The sequence below is a fragment of the Ammospiza nelsoni genome, chromosome 3 (genome assembly GCF_027579445.1).
Source record: "Ammospiza nelsoni isolate bAmmNel1 chromosome 3, bAmmNel1.pri, whole genome shotgun sequence".
NCBI lineage: Eukaryota > Metazoa > Chordata > Aves > Passeriformes > Passerellidae > Ammospiza > Ammospiza nelsoni.
In genome coordinates, this window is record NC_080635.1 from 5,776,375 (window position 1) to 5,792,474 (window position 16,100).

At 44.3% G+C, this 16,100-nt stretch overlaps 1 protein-coding gene across 1 annotated transcript in view; it reads right to left on the bottom strand.

Moving 5' to 3' along the window:
- Nucleotides 1-500: 500 nt before the first annotated feature.
- The window catches only part of ACSS1 (acyl-CoA synthetase short chain family member 1), a 35,164-nt gene continuing 19,564 nt past the window's right edge, over nucleotides 501-16,100 (bottom strand). Inside the window, exons 7-14 of the mRNA XM_059468335.1 lie at nucleotides 15,921-16,058; nucleotides 15,253-15,345; nucleotides 10,863-10,975; nucleotides 10,154-10,280; nucleotides 7,883-8,010; nucleotides 6,050-6,113; nucleotides 5,370-5,488; nucleotides 501-3,628 (exon numbers count right to left, since the gene is read on the bottom strand). Coding sequence (XP_059324318.1) covers nucleotides 3,455-3,628; nucleotides 5,370-5,488; nucleotides 6,050-6,113; nucleotides 7,883-8,010; nucleotides 10,154-10,280; nucleotides 10,863-10,975; nucleotides 15,253-15,345; nucleotides 15,921-16,058 — 956 coding nt within the window. The 3' untranslated portion in view covers nucleotides 501-3,454. The remainder of the gene's footprint in view (nucleotides 3,629-5,369; nucleotides 5,489-6,049; nucleotides 6,114-7,882; nucleotides 8,011-10,153; nucleotides 10,281-10,862; nucleotides 10,976-15,252; nucleotides 15,346-15,920; nucleotides 16,059-16,100) is intronic.

The following is a 16,100-nucleotide window of genomic DNA, read 5'->3' on the forward strand; positions in this document are numbered from 1 at the left end:
TTTTTGCAGTGGCACTTTTCTGACATTAACTCATTTCCTCTGAGCTACTGCTTAGGGAAAAGGAGCAAAGCAAAACAGCAATTTGGATCACAATTCATTCTGATCTCAAACTCCCTTTGCCTTCCTTTGAAAGTTCAGAGAACTGAAAAGTCCCAGACCCTTGACAGGACAGGTCTGACAGCTACAATGGAAAGTCAGCCCATCACACCTATTTCCTTTACTGAAAATATGAAATCAGAGATCAGTGAAGACACTGGTTTTGGTAAAGGACAAGAAATGTGTTTAAAGCATGATTACAAGTAAATAAAATCGAATTAAAGGCTTAACATTAGACTGTACAAAACTTACTTCTAGACAGATGGAGCTTTCCCTTTATAGAATTGGAAAAATCATGGTCTGTGTCTCCACCTGGGGGGAAAAGCACCATGATCAGGTCTTGGCAAAGTGAGTGGGGAAACAAAAGCATACTGGCCCTTTGCAATAAATGGCAACAGGTAAAATTGACTTTGGATCTCTTTTAATGAGGATACAAAGGCAGTCTGACAAACAAAATGTACATCACTCATGAACACACAAAGGTTTAGAAAAATTCAACAACTCTGCTTTTCTAAATGAAGCAATTGCCCCCAAGTTTGTCCCGTGATCCCACTGATCTCTGACCACTGACTGGTGAAGATCAGCTTAAGAGCCTTGCAGGCCTGGGGTACTTCAGAAACCTCCTCCTTCCTGGCATTTCAGGCACTGAGAAAACCAGCAGCAGTTCTGTGGGCCAGTCCCTCCCTGAGCCACAAGCTGCTGCCCATGAAGTGGAAAGCACTGTCACCACACACCAGGGCTGCTGCTGATGGAAATGCAAACTCAGCTCAGGCTTGCAGGGAAGAGGCAACTGCTGCAGCTGGCAGACACAGTGGGTAGAAAGAAGAAATGGGGACTGCTCTGGATGGAAACTTTAAACTCTGGAAGGAAAATGTAAAATTTTTATTTCAATTTAAAGCTTTCTATGAGTAGCCTACTCAGTAAGGCACAGCATCCTTCTTTCCATAAGAAGGGCCCTTTCCAAGCCCTGCCTGGCTGTGTTTTTAGCAGACTCGGGGTGCCACAGCATGGGCTGGGCACAGCTGTCAGCTCCAAGAGCCAGGGCTGGGACACTGCAGGAGCTGCAGTTTCACCCAGAGACCGAGGCTGCCCAGCACCAGCTGTGTGTGTCCCCTGCAGGACACCCTGAGGGCAGCACAGCAGCATCTCCTGCTCTCTTGGAGCACCCCAAGTGTTCTGAGCAGGTGGGCATCCCAAGCACCACAGCTCAGCTGTGGAAATGAGCTTTGTATGGAAAGCACCTCAAGGACCATCTAGTTAAACCCCCCTACAAATTCCACTAGACCAGGCTGCTCACAGCCCCATCCAACCTGGCCTTCAACATTTTCAGGGATGTGGCACCCACAACTTTCCATCTGCAGCACAGCTGTGCCAGCTGTGAATTCCTTGTGCTTCTGCAGCTTCCTGGCCAGCCTGGACCCTCTCTGGCAGCCATGGTCCCTAAGCCCTTGCAAGCTGAGACAAAAGGGATGCAGGGGAGGGAGTGCACCCATCTCTCATTTTCCCTGAGCAGAGGATTTGGATGACAAATGTCCCAAGGCACCAAAGCACATTGCCCCTCACACAGACAGTGCTTGTGAAAGTTCAGATGGATTAAACCATGGGTCTGTGACCACTGGGACAACACACAGGGAAATTTCAGGTCAACAAGACAAGGAAATTGTCCATAATATAAGAAATGCTTTCTTGATTAAAGGAAAAGTGTATAATCTTGTTCAAAAGTAATTTTTCTTCCTCCACATTGCTATTTCAGACTGTGTGGAGACAACTTGTTTAAACAAGTGAGAGCACTTTTTCTGTCAAAAACATTAACTCTTGTCTGCTTCCCACTTGAAAATTACTTAAGGAAGCAGGTTGGGTCTTTTCTTTTTTCCATTGCAATGGCAATAAAGTACTGTCTATCTCCTAAAATATTAACATCCTGTCAAACCTTCAAACCTTCTGATCTTCAATTTCCCAGCAAGTCCACAGGGTGTCTACTTACCTTATGTAAATGCATGTCAGTTAGAAGGATGGGATATTTAACCAAGCATGGTATTCCTTACTGTATTATTCAGTCCCTAGAGACATTTAAAATAATTTTTTTTTTAAAAAAGCAAATGCAGCTGGTGGAACTCTGGGATCTAAGGCACCGCACCTGTCTTTGAGAACTTATCATACCTGCTTCCCCTTGTGGTACCAGAATCTTTGCTGGCCAAAAACCTCCCCACACCTTTCCCAGTCCTACAGATCACCTTCCCATTTCCCTCCTGCCTTCCCTGCCTCCAGGTGGGTGCACAAATTGTCCTTCTGGTACACAATTCCCCTGGAAAAAGCAGTGTTGCTCCAATTAAATTCAGGAATAAATAACCCTACTAGCAAATTCCTCTGTACAGCCCAAATGTAAGGAGCACTTCAACTGGAATGTGGTCATGATAAAATGAGTCCAGAAATAAAACACTGACTACATTAATTGCAATCTTGAAAGCACAGGAATGACAAAGGCTGTTTTTCCCTGCTGTTCTGAGGTTGCTGGTCTGGAATGCTGCTTCACTTTCCAGAAGGCAAGAGGCACTTGTTTTAGAGGACTGTGCAGTTTGTGGCACTTAACTCTTTGGTAAATCAGCATGGCAGCAGTGCACTGAGGATATGGAGGAAATCCAGTCATTGGGGGGGATTTGTGGCTCCTTTTTGCAGCTGCAAGTGCTGGTGCTGGGTTACCAAGGTGGGACGTGAAGGGTCACAGGCTCATCATCTCTGGGAAGTCCCAGGACACGTGGTGGCAGCAACAAATCCATATGAGGAAAGGAGATATTAGAATAATGGGTAAAGTCAAGGAAGAATTATCAGAGTGGCCATGTCCTTCTCGTGTCCCTAGTAAATAATGCACATGAAACACCTTCTAGAATAGCCAGAATTGCTGGAAAGGCACCAGAGTTGCAGTGAAATACAGCTGCTTACACTCAGATATCCAAGCTGAAGGGAAAACATTGAAGAAGTGTTTTCCAGGGCTTCTTTTAAAACAGAAAGTAGCATGGAGTAAAAAACATTTCTCTGTACTACAGTAACATTAAAAAGAGGAACATTAAAAAGAGCATCTGCATCTTGCTTTAGCTCGTGTTAAATTTCAGCACAGATCATGGAAACCACCAACAGCTGCTCCATACAGCCCTGAGCACAAGGAAAAGGAGTTCACTGATGGTGGAAAACTGCAAGCTGCTCCTAGCCCTGTGCCACCCCAAAAAATGTTGTGGATTGGAAAATCTTGTTCCCCTAGAAGGAAACTTTTTTAAAAAACCACCAAGAGAGAGCTGTGCTGTTTTCCTGGTTATTTGAGACCTTCCGCATTTCCGAAGGAGAGAAATTCCAGAGCCGCCTGTTACGAGGAATTCTTCTCCTTGTACTTCTGGTAAGCATCCAGTATCTCCTTGACAACACTTGGATCATCAAGAGTGGTGACATCTCCCATGTTGCTTGATTGCTCAGTCACTACTTTCCTTAGCAGCCTTCTCATGATCTTCCCAGATCGGGTTTTAGGGAGGCGCTTCACCACCTGCAAAGGAGGGAAGGATGCACCTTAATGGAACTGGGGTCCTGCTGGAAACCACACACAAGGAAATCTGGCTGGACTATCCTAAGCCTGGCACATCCTATTTCATGGCCACAGCTCCTTTGAGGCTCCTGGGAAATGGATCATTGTGAAAAATGCATGTATTTTATTATTGGCTTTTCGCAGATATTAAAATGAATATTATATGTGTTGTGTTAGAAAGTAATGCTGCATTAATTCTCTTAAGTACTGTGTTAAATATAGTTTTAGGTTATAAAAATTGTTAAAATAGAAACGATGCTATGTAGGATACTTTTCTAAAAGAAAGGACTTGCAGCAAGATAGCAGCCACAGGACACCTCAATCTTTCAGAGAAAAAGAATTTATTGCCCTCTTAGCAGAAGAAACGAACTTCTTCCTGCCTTGAAGGCACTGTCAGGATTCAGAGGAAGAAGTTGACACTGACCAGACAGAATCCTGTGTTTGAATGGAATTTATGCATCATGGATGAGGTGTATGAATATCCAACAGGCTGTTGCTTTTAAGGGTTAATCCTCTGTTAACGTGGGTCCTTTTTCAGGTTCGTGCTGCCCAGAAAGAGGTACCTGGAATGTCCCTAACTCTTTGTATTTATTGTCACATATTGTCCTAATTCAATTTGTCCAAATTATTATTACTCTAATTGTGTTACTATTTTTATAACCATTTTATTACTATTAAACTTTTAAAATTTTAAAAACAAGTGATTGGCGTTTTTCACAATTGTGGAGCACACAAGATTGCGTCCAAGGAAAGGAGTGTCACTAGCCATACATTTTATTCTTCTTTTAAGTGGATTTTGTTCCCCATTTCCATGTCCAGACTGAGTACTGCAGGATGCACAGCTCCTTTAGGAATCAGGTCCTGAATATGCTGTTAACTATTAAAATCTAATTGCACGTGAAAACTTAGGCACAAATGGTGACACAAATCTCAACACATTACCAGAACAGACAGAAAAAAAAAGTATCTATTCAGCTTTACAGAGCAGGAATATAAAGCAACACAATTCTGCACATCAGCTGCAGGGTCTCCTGCTCCAGGGATATCTCCTGTCTGCTGATGTTTCTCTCTGCCTGGTTTCTGTCAGCCTACACAACTTCCTTCACGTCCAGAACAATCTTAAATGCCTTGGCTATGCCTCCTGGAAGGACTTAGCAGCAAATTCAAAGCTTTAGCCTCAATGTGAGCCTGATGAAGAGTTCTCAGACAGTGAGCAGAGACACCAACAGGTCTCACATTTTGCTGCACAATCAGACCAAGCAGGCTACAAAATTCTGTAGCATTTACTGACATGCAAGGAAAGAGTTAGGGGACTTCTCTGTAGGACTACCCCAAACCACAGGGAAATGGAGGCATTCCCTTGCACACCTGCAAGCTCTGGAAGCTTCTCCCGTCCACTGAGGATATCTTGGGGTGTTCCAAGTTGAAGGAGCCACTCTTGGCTGCTCCTGTTGTGTTCTGTTGCCTGTGCCTTGGTGTCCACCTTGCATGTGGCTAACCATCACTGCAAGCCAGCTGGGCAGTGCCACTGCCTCTCAGTGCCCCTCTCACATGCAGACAGACCCCTGCACCTGCCCTCCTCCTCCCTGGATCCCTCCTGCCAGTGCTGTTTTCCTGCCTCTTTATCCTGCAGGCAGGACACTGAGGGCTGTGTGATGTGACCATTCCCTGCTGCTGGCACCAGTTTCAGCCTCCCACTTACCAGGATGTGGTCAGGCACTGCATACTTTGCTATCTTGGAAGCCACTATGGCTTTGAGCTCTTCTTTGATGTGGTCTACACAAGCTGTCTGCTCCTTTAGCACGATGAAAGCAAAGGCACCTGGAAGACAAATGAGCAGAAACCACAAACATCACATTAGATACTGTCTGGAAAGGCCAAGGATGCTCATTTGAATGCCAAAGTAGGTTTCAAATCATTCCTATGCAAAATCTAGGGACTGACAAGAAAACTATTGATCTTTTTTACAAAGGCAAGTCAGACTGCAGCCCTCAAATGATGGCCCAGCCTTTTCCTGGCATCTGTGACTGATGTCAGTGACAATGACAAGTCAACATAAATGACCAAAGTGTTATTGGGATCAGAGGTTGCCCAATGTAAATCAGCCATTCCCATTCTGTTCAGAGCACACTTCTAAGCACAATCCTATTAAAGGAAGCTCTACCACATACACGAACACTAAGTATGAAAACAGTTTAGGGAGTAACACCCAGGTTAGGAACATGTAGCTATTTTCCTGGCTGTCTTTGTCTCTTGGGGCAGCAGTGCCAGTCAGCCTAAAGAAAACTGCCCTCCCATTCCCTCAGCAACTGCTAACAAGCAGGGTTAGAATTTAAGGGAAGTGCGTGCAGGTGTCATGTCAGGACACTGCTTTTCACATACCTTCTCCTTTGATCTTGTGTGGATACCCAACCACAGCTGTCTCAGGGACCTCAGGGTGATCAGCCTTCACGAAAAGTCAAGCAAAAATACACAAATCAGAGCTGCTGAAAGCCCTACAGGAAAGCTGGATGCCAATGTCCTGCTGCAGGGTCAGCTGGTGGCCATGGCCACAGCCACGTCTCAGGGAGTAACTCTGCACTGGCCCTGCTTTTATAAACAAAAAATAACCACCCACTGCTAAGCCCACTGCACACCAAGCTGAATTTGCCACAGCTGGAAAGCCTCTTTCTCTTTCTTTGTGCATGGCTGTGGTCCCAGATGGCAACTGGCCACTGCCAAACCACAAGCAAAACCAGCCTTGCAGTGCTCCGTGCTACAGAGAGCTGTGGCCAGCAGAGGTAAAAAGGGAAGCTGCCAACATCACAGCCCACACTGGACTTGTGTTTATAAGTGCCCAAAGCACACCAGAAAGTGGAAAGAATCAGATTTCTTCATTCCCTAACCCAAAATGCATTTTTGTTACTATGCTACACATCAGTGATTACTTCTGTTGCACTGCAGAGTTTAATTCAACATTCTTCTGCACAGACCAGAAGAAACCATGCATTTGCATCCCACACCCAAGAATGGATTATGTTATCTTAAATTACCTTAAAATATGAAAGTAAACATCATAGAGCAATCTAGGCACACAAATATATTTTCTTTTACACATGCATACACATACATAGATTGTGAGAGGAGCTGGAGCCTGTAGCTATGGTCAGAAACTTGCACAGACAAAATAATTACTTTTATAAAGGATAAAGTAGGATCCTGTATTCCATGCAAACACAGCTCAGGTTCATCAGATGCTACATTTATAGTGCCATTTGCAAGCAAGGCACATAATATAGAAATAAATATACAGGTCAAGCTTTAAATATAAACCCTCTGAGGACTCTTTGTTTTCAATTTCCAGAGATAATATTATTTTCTCTCAAAAGGGCAGGCTAGTTTTGCAGCTGACATAAATCAGTGTTGCTTTGTGTTTAACATTGCCTAATTCTAAGGCATACCCAGCCAGTTCAGATAAGCAGGAACCACAGGTTTAGGGAGGAGAGGTCAGGTATTGTCACAGACATATTTTATGAAAAATCCTTTTGTTGGGATCTTTTCTCTTGAGAAGCTGAGAAGCCTCAGAAATTAAATGTAAACAATAATTATCTGCTGCTGTGGAATGCAACAGGTGCACCTGTGATTGGTCTCATGTGGTTGTTTTTAATTAATGGCCAATCACAGTCCAGCTGTCTTGGACTGTCTGGTCAGTCACAAGATTTTATTATCATTCCTTCCTTTCCTTTGCTAGCTTTCTGATGAAATATCTTCTTCTATTCTTTTAGTATAGTCTTAATATATAATTTTCTTTTAATATATATTATAAAATAATTAATCAGCATTCTGAAACATGGAGTCGAGATTCTCATCTCTTCCCTCATCCTGGGACCCCTGCGAACACCAAATATATTTTCTTTCACACATGCAAGATATTAGCAGAGGGGAAGGAAGAAATAGGAGAGACATTTTTGAAGTGTCCACCATATAACTGCATCACTGAGAGGTAACACAGCCCTGAGAGCTCAGTTGCAGGCACTGCCCACAGCGTGGCTCCCCTCACTTGCTCATTTGCTGTCTCCTCAATAAGGGAGCTGCTTCCTCTTGCACCTTTGCTGTTCATTGTGCATCAAGCCGTGCCTATGCAGGGGCAGGGGTTTGAAAGCTGCTTTGAAAGGGTCACCCCACCCCACAGAATATGCCTTGCCAAGGGACCCCCACCTGCTTGGAGCTTCTTACCATTGCATCTTCAATTTCTGCCGTGCCCAGCCTGTGCCCACTGATGTTAATGACGTCGTCCATGCGCCCTGTGATCTGGTAGTAGCCTTGGTGGCTCCTGTAAGCACCATCCCCTGTGAAGTAGTAACCTGCAGAAAGACACGGGGCAGGTCAGCACGTGTGCCAGTGTGCTGGAATCCAGGACATCCCCCTGGCTCCAGCCCCTGCCAGGGGGCTCAGAGACCTTGGCACAGAGCCCAAGACACCCCTGTGCCTTTGAGGAAAAAATGACCAACCTTATATGAGGAATTACAGGCCACGGAAGTTTAAGTAGAATGATAGTTTGTTACATGGTGAAAAGTAGAATTTTGGGGTTTTTAGAATGGGGCCTCCCAAAATGGAGGAATCTGGGGGTGCCCTGTCCTTTTTTTTTCCTTCTTCCTAGCCTCCATCTTCTGGGTGATGGTGGCACCGGAGCAGCACCAAGATGGTGAAGCTCAGGTGTGGTGGTGTTCAGAGGGGTCCCAGGATGAGGGGAGAGGTGAGAGTCTTGACTCCATGTTTCAGAAGGCTGATTTATTATTGTATTATATATATTATATATATTAAAACTATACTAAAAGAATAGAAGAAAGGATTTCATCAGAAGGCTGGCAAGGAAAGGAGTGGAATGATAACAAAAGCTCATGACTCTCAGAGAGTCTGAGCCAGCTGGACTGTGATTGGCCATTAATTAGAAACAATCAACATGGACTAATCAAAGATGCACCTGTTGCATTCCACAGCAGCAGATAATCAATGTTTACATTTCATTTCTGAGGCTTCTCAGCTTCTTAGGAGAAAAGATCCCAACAAAAGGACTTTTCATAAAATATGTCTGTGGCACTCAGGTCTCTGCCAAGATGGACAAATCACTGCAGGCATCAGCAGCAACCAGGGGCTGACGTTCCTGATGTAAAACCAAGCCCAGCCACACAACCCACCATGCTCAGCTGGATTTACAGAACCAAGAGGGCTCTCTGATCTCTCTAAGAGATCATGCCAACATCTGCACAGCAGCTGTGTGCTCACACCTCTTGGTGCACACAGTGCTAAGGCAAAACCACTTCAGATGCCATTTGCCATCATGCCACAGGCAACTGGTCAAGCTCAGAAGTGCTGCTGGCAGCAGCCAGTGGAAAAGTCCAGCTGTTCAGCTGAAAGGGAGCAGCTCTATTACATTTGCTACATGGGAACACTGCCAGTTTTTTTTTAATCACACCAGGATGGATGAAAAGCCATTTTCCCTCCTGGCTAACAAAGATCCAGATCCCAGATAACAGTCACTCTCTAGCAGGTGCATGTGGGAGAAACGTTGCTAATCAGATCAGCTAAAAACTCCAAACCAGCCCATGATAAGCATGGAGGGCCTAAACCATTTGATGGAAACTGGAAAAGGCCCAAGGTTTCCTGGGAACTCCAGTGTCACTGAGGAACATCCTGTGACACAGATTGTGTTGGCTCTTCACCAAGCCCATGTTGGATCTGGATTGTTCCAGTGGCACATCTGAGAAGCAGCAGGCAGCTACTGCTGTGAAATCCAAAGGTGGTTCTTGCCAGGACCCATTATTGCCCTGTTCATGGACTTTCAGTCATGTTTTCTGCCCTTCCAGATTAATTAAACTACCAACTAAACACCAACAAGACATAAATGCAAATGCAGAGAGTAATAAGAGACTATGGGGTCATTCAATTTCTTGTACCAGTTTCCCATTCTTATTATCCAGCCCATTTTGTATTTTGTACAATTTTCAGGATTGCCTGTCTAATTCTTGCCACCCTGTAGCTTTCAAATCCCTTTGAATTTCTTCTCCTGAGTGAAGACAGTTGTCTTGTCCAATGTCCTACAAAAAATATTTCCCTGCCACTTCTAGTTACTTACCAGACAACTTGACCATATTTTAAAAAGGAAGGTTGCATTACAGGGTTAAGATTCAGTGATGCATGAGGTATTTTCCATCCAATATGCCTTTTTCCAAGTGAGATACAAAGCTCCAGAGAAAAGATACTTGGACTTTAAAGCTTGGGCATTAAAGTTTTCTAGAAAATACATCCATTTTGAAAGCTAGAAAGGTCAACACTACCTAAAACCATCAGGGCCTGCTTGCAACCTGTGACACACACCCCAAGCCACCATGGCACAGAAATATTCAGTATTCATGCTGAATATTCAGTATTCAATAATTTCATGCTGAAAATATTCAGGGGGCTTATTAGTGCAGTGAGACTGCCTTCCCTTGGCCCTTTCCTTACCTGGGTAGGCTTTGAAATAGGCATCAATGAAGCGCTGGTGATCTCCATGGATTGTTCTGGCCATGCCAGGCCATGGCTGGGCAATGCAGAGGGCACCAGACACATCATTGCCCTCTATCACCTCTCCCTGCAGGTTCAAGCACAGCAAGGATGACACAGGTGAGCAAAAGAGGAATAATAAAGAGCTTCTGTGTGTCATTGATCCAGCTAGAGTCACCCTGTTGCTCACTGCAGACTGCCAGGGGAGGGTCACAATAAATGCAAACTACTCTTGCAGACACCTGCAATGCTATGTTGAGAAATCTGTATGGACAACTGAGATATGCTCTCTCTCTCTCTCTCTATCTACATATAAATATAAATATTTATAAATAGTTATTAAATATGTTAATATAAATATACATAAAATATAAATATATAACTACTAAATTATGCTATTATCTAAATATATAAAGATAAAATGTATGCATATATAAATATAAAATTATAGAAATATAGAAATGTAGAAATATAGAAATGTATAAATATATAAGCATATAGATATATAAAGTTATATAAATACATAAATGTAAATTGATCATCTATTCCCCCACTTTTAAGGAGAAACAAGCCTCCTTCTGGATCCTGCTCCTTTGCCATCCAAAAGGTGATTAAAGCATAAAACACACACCAGCTCCTCACTTGGGCACCCAGCACAGCTCCAACTCACATTCTCATCCATGAGCACAGGCACAATCCCAAAGAAAGGTCTCATAGCCATGCCTGGAACAATCTCAGCTTCCTCCTCGGAGGGACGTGGGGCAATGCAGATGCCACCAGTTTCTGGGAGAAAAATTAAAAACAAAATATATGTAGTCCATCTGCTGCTGGGGGAAAGCAAATTCCAGCTCTTCTTAGGCCAAGAAGAAAACAGTGAAGGCACCTTGCAAGAAAGAGCCACTGGGAATGATTTCTGCAGGACCCAGAAGCACAGGCCTGGCATGGGCAGCACTCAGCAGCCCCAACTCCGACCCAGAAGTGATTTTACAGGGAAAGCATCAGCATTGTCAGGGGATTTATCTCCCTCTAGTGTTTCCACAGCTGTCTAAGGTTAGCAGGAAAAACACTTCAGGAGTGTGAATTACTGTTATTACAGAGCATGAGATTAACCCACCCCTTACAGGCAGGTTGAGCTTATTTTCTAGTCAAAATTGAACCGTTTAATCATCCTTTTTCATTCCTGCTGGGATGAGCATTAAATCAGGCTCCAGCCTTAATGAGGTCTTTTCTGTTCTAAATCTAATTCTGAAACACAAGAGAGAAACAAAAACAAAGGAGAGTAAGGATTTTAAAAATACAGCTCTATAAATAAAGGTGAGTTCTGCCACATGGAGAGTGCATTCCTCTACCAGCTTTGCTGAGCTTGTGAAAATTGAAACCAGGGGTTGGAATGGCTGATTTTGACCCTGACTTGGCATCCAGCTCTCAAGAAGGGTCTCTGATGTCCTTAAGCTTTAGATCTGCGGCAAATGTTTTCACATGTGGCTCACACATAGAAATATTCTCATTTCATTGATGGGCATGCATTCACTTCATGTTTCCTGTAACTTTTGAAGAGAGGAGCTTGGATTGTTCCAGGAGGAAGCACCTGCTGACCTCTGTTTGCACCAGAACAGGGACCCTGAGTGAGCTGAGGCCTGCTCTTGCTCAGCCACTCCTCACCCTCCATGCAGCACTGAGAGCTGTGCTCCAGCATGGTGTTTGCCACATCCCAGCCACACACCAGCCAGCAAAGCCTCACTCCTGAGGGAGCTGCATGGTAGCAAGGCTGCCTTAAAAGCTTTTTGCATGGTGAAGACCTGTTATAAATTGGTTTAGAAGTACCAGTTTTAGCCACTGACAGATGACATCAAGCCAAACTCCTAGGCTCTACCCTGCCCTTATGAAGGCTTTCTGTTCAGAGGCAGAGCTGGCAGGGAAAAGCTGTGTTTCCACACTGTCAGCAGGGTACAAACCCACCCAGGCTTTGGGCAAGGACAGCAGGGTGTGAGCAGGGGATGGGTGCTTGGAACAAGGCTCCCTTCTCACATGGAGAGATCCTGGCTGGCAGCAGAGCAGAGCTCTCTGCCACCACAGACAGATTGGAGTCACTGCTCTGGGGAAATCTGCTCCAGAAGCACCAGCCCAGTCTAAATCATTGTGAGACAATGCCAACAACAAAAGCTTCCATGGGGTATCCAGAGATGTCTTTCAAAACCAGCTTCTCTTCTGTCGGGACCCAGGAATTCCTCTGGGTGACTCAAGACCCTGGCAAGGGGCTCAGAGACCTTGGCACAGAGTGAAAAACACCTGTGCCTTCAATTTTAGCCCACGGAAACAATTACCAACTTTGTGTGAAGAGTTACTAGCCACAAGAGTTTGAGTAGAATGATAGTTAATTTGTCACAGGATGAAAAAGTAGAATTTTGGGGTTTTAGAATGGGGGTTCCAGAAGCAAGATGGAGGAATCTGGGCGTGTCCTGTCCTTCTTCTTCTTCTTCTTCTTGCCCTCCATCTTCTGCTGTGATGGTGGCACTTTTGGATTGGTTTAGAGTAGAGAAACTGTCTAACATAGGTGATTGGTATTGGAAAATTATTGTAAATAAAGTGCACTTAGTTCTTAGCATAAAAAGCTAACACCTCCTCAAGGGCAGTCAGTGTGTCACAACCCAACCTGCTGGACAGACCTCAGTGGGTCAGAGAAAGAATGGAATAGATAAGAAAAAATAAACAACCTTGAAAAGCAAAACCAACAAAACCAACAATTTTGACTTCTTTTTTGGTCACGGGGCTGGGGAAGAAAAGACTTCCTAAAACCTCACGAGTCACCTCAACCACAGAAACCTGAGACTCCTCATGGCTGCTTTTTTTGGTGAAATCCGTGGCAAAAGTGGAAATACCTAGTGACTCTTCTGCATCATGAAGAACTACACCTAAAACTCAAACACAGCTTTGGTCCTACTCCTGTCAATCACAACCTGGTATCTGAACAGCAAGATCCATAGGAATTTTTCATCTGCACTCACCCCACTATTAAAATTGCTTCTCATGATTGCTCTCTCACTCATTTGCCTCATCCAAAGGCTTTAAAGTGGATTCTTCAATCACCATTTGCTGATGCCTGCCAGGCTTTATTAGCTGGCAACAGGTTGGTGCTTTGGAGAGCAGTGTCCCGTGGAGGACACAGCAGCACAATTAACCAGCAATTCTGGGGCTGCATGGGAAAGGTGACACTGCAGGACCACAGCCAGCATCCATCACATTGCTCCTTCCCACGCTCCTTTTATGTTTAAATGGCATATATAATCTTTCCAGGATTAAATTGGCTTCCTCTTCATTAAAGCATCAGCTGTAGAAAAAGCTTGATTCCACTTTCTAATAAAATCAATGTCATAAATATTTATCATTAGTTATGCTTCCAGGAGCTGGTAACTGTTTACCTACAAAACTGTGCCTGGCTCAAGGCAAGACCAAGTACTCTGCACTAACAGACTGTCCAGTGGGTGTTTTTTAACCCCTCACCTGACAAAATCCCAGAAGAAATACAGTTTAATACAAGATATAACGCTGTACTTTGGAGGAAATAGATAACACAGCATGAACACTGCATGCACCAGTTAAACAAACCAAAAAGTGTTAGGGCAAAACTGGATTCTTCTCAATTGCATCAGTGTGCAGTAACCAACTGCTTCTCCATGGTGTTTTCTTTCAGAGCAGTGAGGAAGAAAGCAAATGATGAGAAAAGACCCAACCAGTCATCTTCCCTTCTGCTCAGCATGTAGGAACCCAAAAGATTTAAGAAATCAGTAGGTGAGGTAGATAGCAGTTAACATTGCTGCTCTGAATTCTGAGGTGGTTTTATTTCAAATCTGAAAATTAAAAAAAAAAAAAAAAAAAAAAAAAAAAAAAAAAAAAAAAAGAGCCTGCAAGTCTGGTCTGGATTAAATGGAACTTGGTTGTGTGCCAGAAGAAAATTTATCACACTGAGATAGAGAGCCTGCTAGCAGGAATAAGGACAAAATCAGGAGCAGCTTGACTGGAAAGGGAATGAATATGCTGCTCAATGGTAGTTCAAGACTATTTCTCAGCAGAGGCAGAATGCCAGCAGCTGTGCTCCTGTCTCCATGGCAAACTGGATCTCATGACTTGAGAAGGACATGTTGCAAGACACCTCTAGCAACTCCTGAGTGCCGGTGCCCAGAAAAGAGAGGACTGGGTGCTGAGAAGGAGCCAGGAAGGAGCTGCAGGATTTCTTCAAGCAGAGGGCCCCACAGGCAGTGCAGCCCCACTCTGGGTACAGCACGTGGCCAGGGGGGCCAGGAGGGAGCTGGACTGGAGACAGCACCCACTGTGTCCAGCAGCTTGCACACAGCAAAAAATCCTCAACTGCTGCACTCAGCTGGGCCAAGCCTGCTGCCAATACACAGGTGCATCCTTTCTGAGGCATCAGAGCCCCAGGGCCAATGCAGCTACAGAACATCAATTCAATCATGGGACAAGGTGCTCTTCAGCAGCCCTGCTGGGGGATGGCACTGTCCTCCTGGTGGGCAGCCAGCAAGTCTCCACTCACTCCTTTCCAATCTGCACCAGCAGTTGCACCAGGTCCCTTTGACCACACAGCTGTTTTCCATCCTGCCCTGATCATTCCCAGAAAGGAGAACAAAGCACACCTAAGTATAGATTGTGGCCATGTGGTGCTTTCAGTGCTTTTGCATGATAACACCATAACAAGGTTAGTACAGCTAATAAACTGAACATGAGTTTTGCAATTCAAGTTAACTATTGCCAGCTTTGCCCAGAAATTCAATTTCTGCCTCATCATTCTAGCAGCAATTGGCATTTTCCAACACTCAAAATATCAAAGAACATTTAGAGGAAAACATAAAACCCAACACTGCTATTGCTTTTGTAAAACACATTCTGCACATAAATTACTGTTACTCCCCAGTGACTCTCCAAAGCTTACCCAAATGCCAGGAGGGATTTTTTGACAGACTTGTTGGATCAAACTGAAATGTGTTGATCCCTCTCTCCCCACCAGCAGCCTGTCACTGGTCAGGGTGCCCTGTGCTGCCTCTTACCTGTCTGCCACCACGTGTCCACGAGGGTACAGCGCCCTTCTCCCACCACCTGGTAGAACCACTGCCAAGCTTCCTTGTTGATGGGCTCTCCCACTACACCAAAACAAGAAAGAAAACAGCCTGAGACCCAGGAGACTGCAGGCAGTTCATTCTCCCTCTCGGTGCACCACAAGCTGAACACAAGATCTCCAAGCAGAACGCTCGCCACACTTTTCCTGGGATGCACCAAGGACTGTGATGCACTCCTGTAAATGAGGATTGACTTTTTCCAGAAGGACCAAAAGGCAAGAAATCAACATCACTGAAAGTAACTAATCAATGCAGGTCATGTAATAAGAACCTTCAGAATAGAAAATAATGCAGAAAAATGCTGCTTGGGTCACCTATGCCAGTAAAATTCAAAGTGATGCTCTTTAACATTAGATAAATATTTTTAGTCAAGAATGTGATCCTGCAAAATAATCCAGGAAACAGGCAATCATACAAAAGTTCAGTGGACCCAAAATGTGATTTTGCTGCTGAGAAAATATTTGAAAATCAGACACAGAGCCTGCTTTATCATCTTTTTTCTAACCACATTCCACATGATCAGCTGAGCTCCTCTGGCATCTTCATTTCACCAGCTAGAGCCCTTTGTGTTTTTCAGATGAAGATTTCATGTCCCTTACCTGAACCCAAAACCCTCAGGGAAGATCTGTCATATTTCTTCACCCACTCTTCTCCATAATTCAGCAGCAGGCGTATCGCCGTAGGTGCGCCGTAGAACTGATTAATCTTCAACCTTTGCACCACTTCCCAGTAACGACCTGCAAATCACAAAGTGCCTTTTTCCCTTTCCAGCACTGATA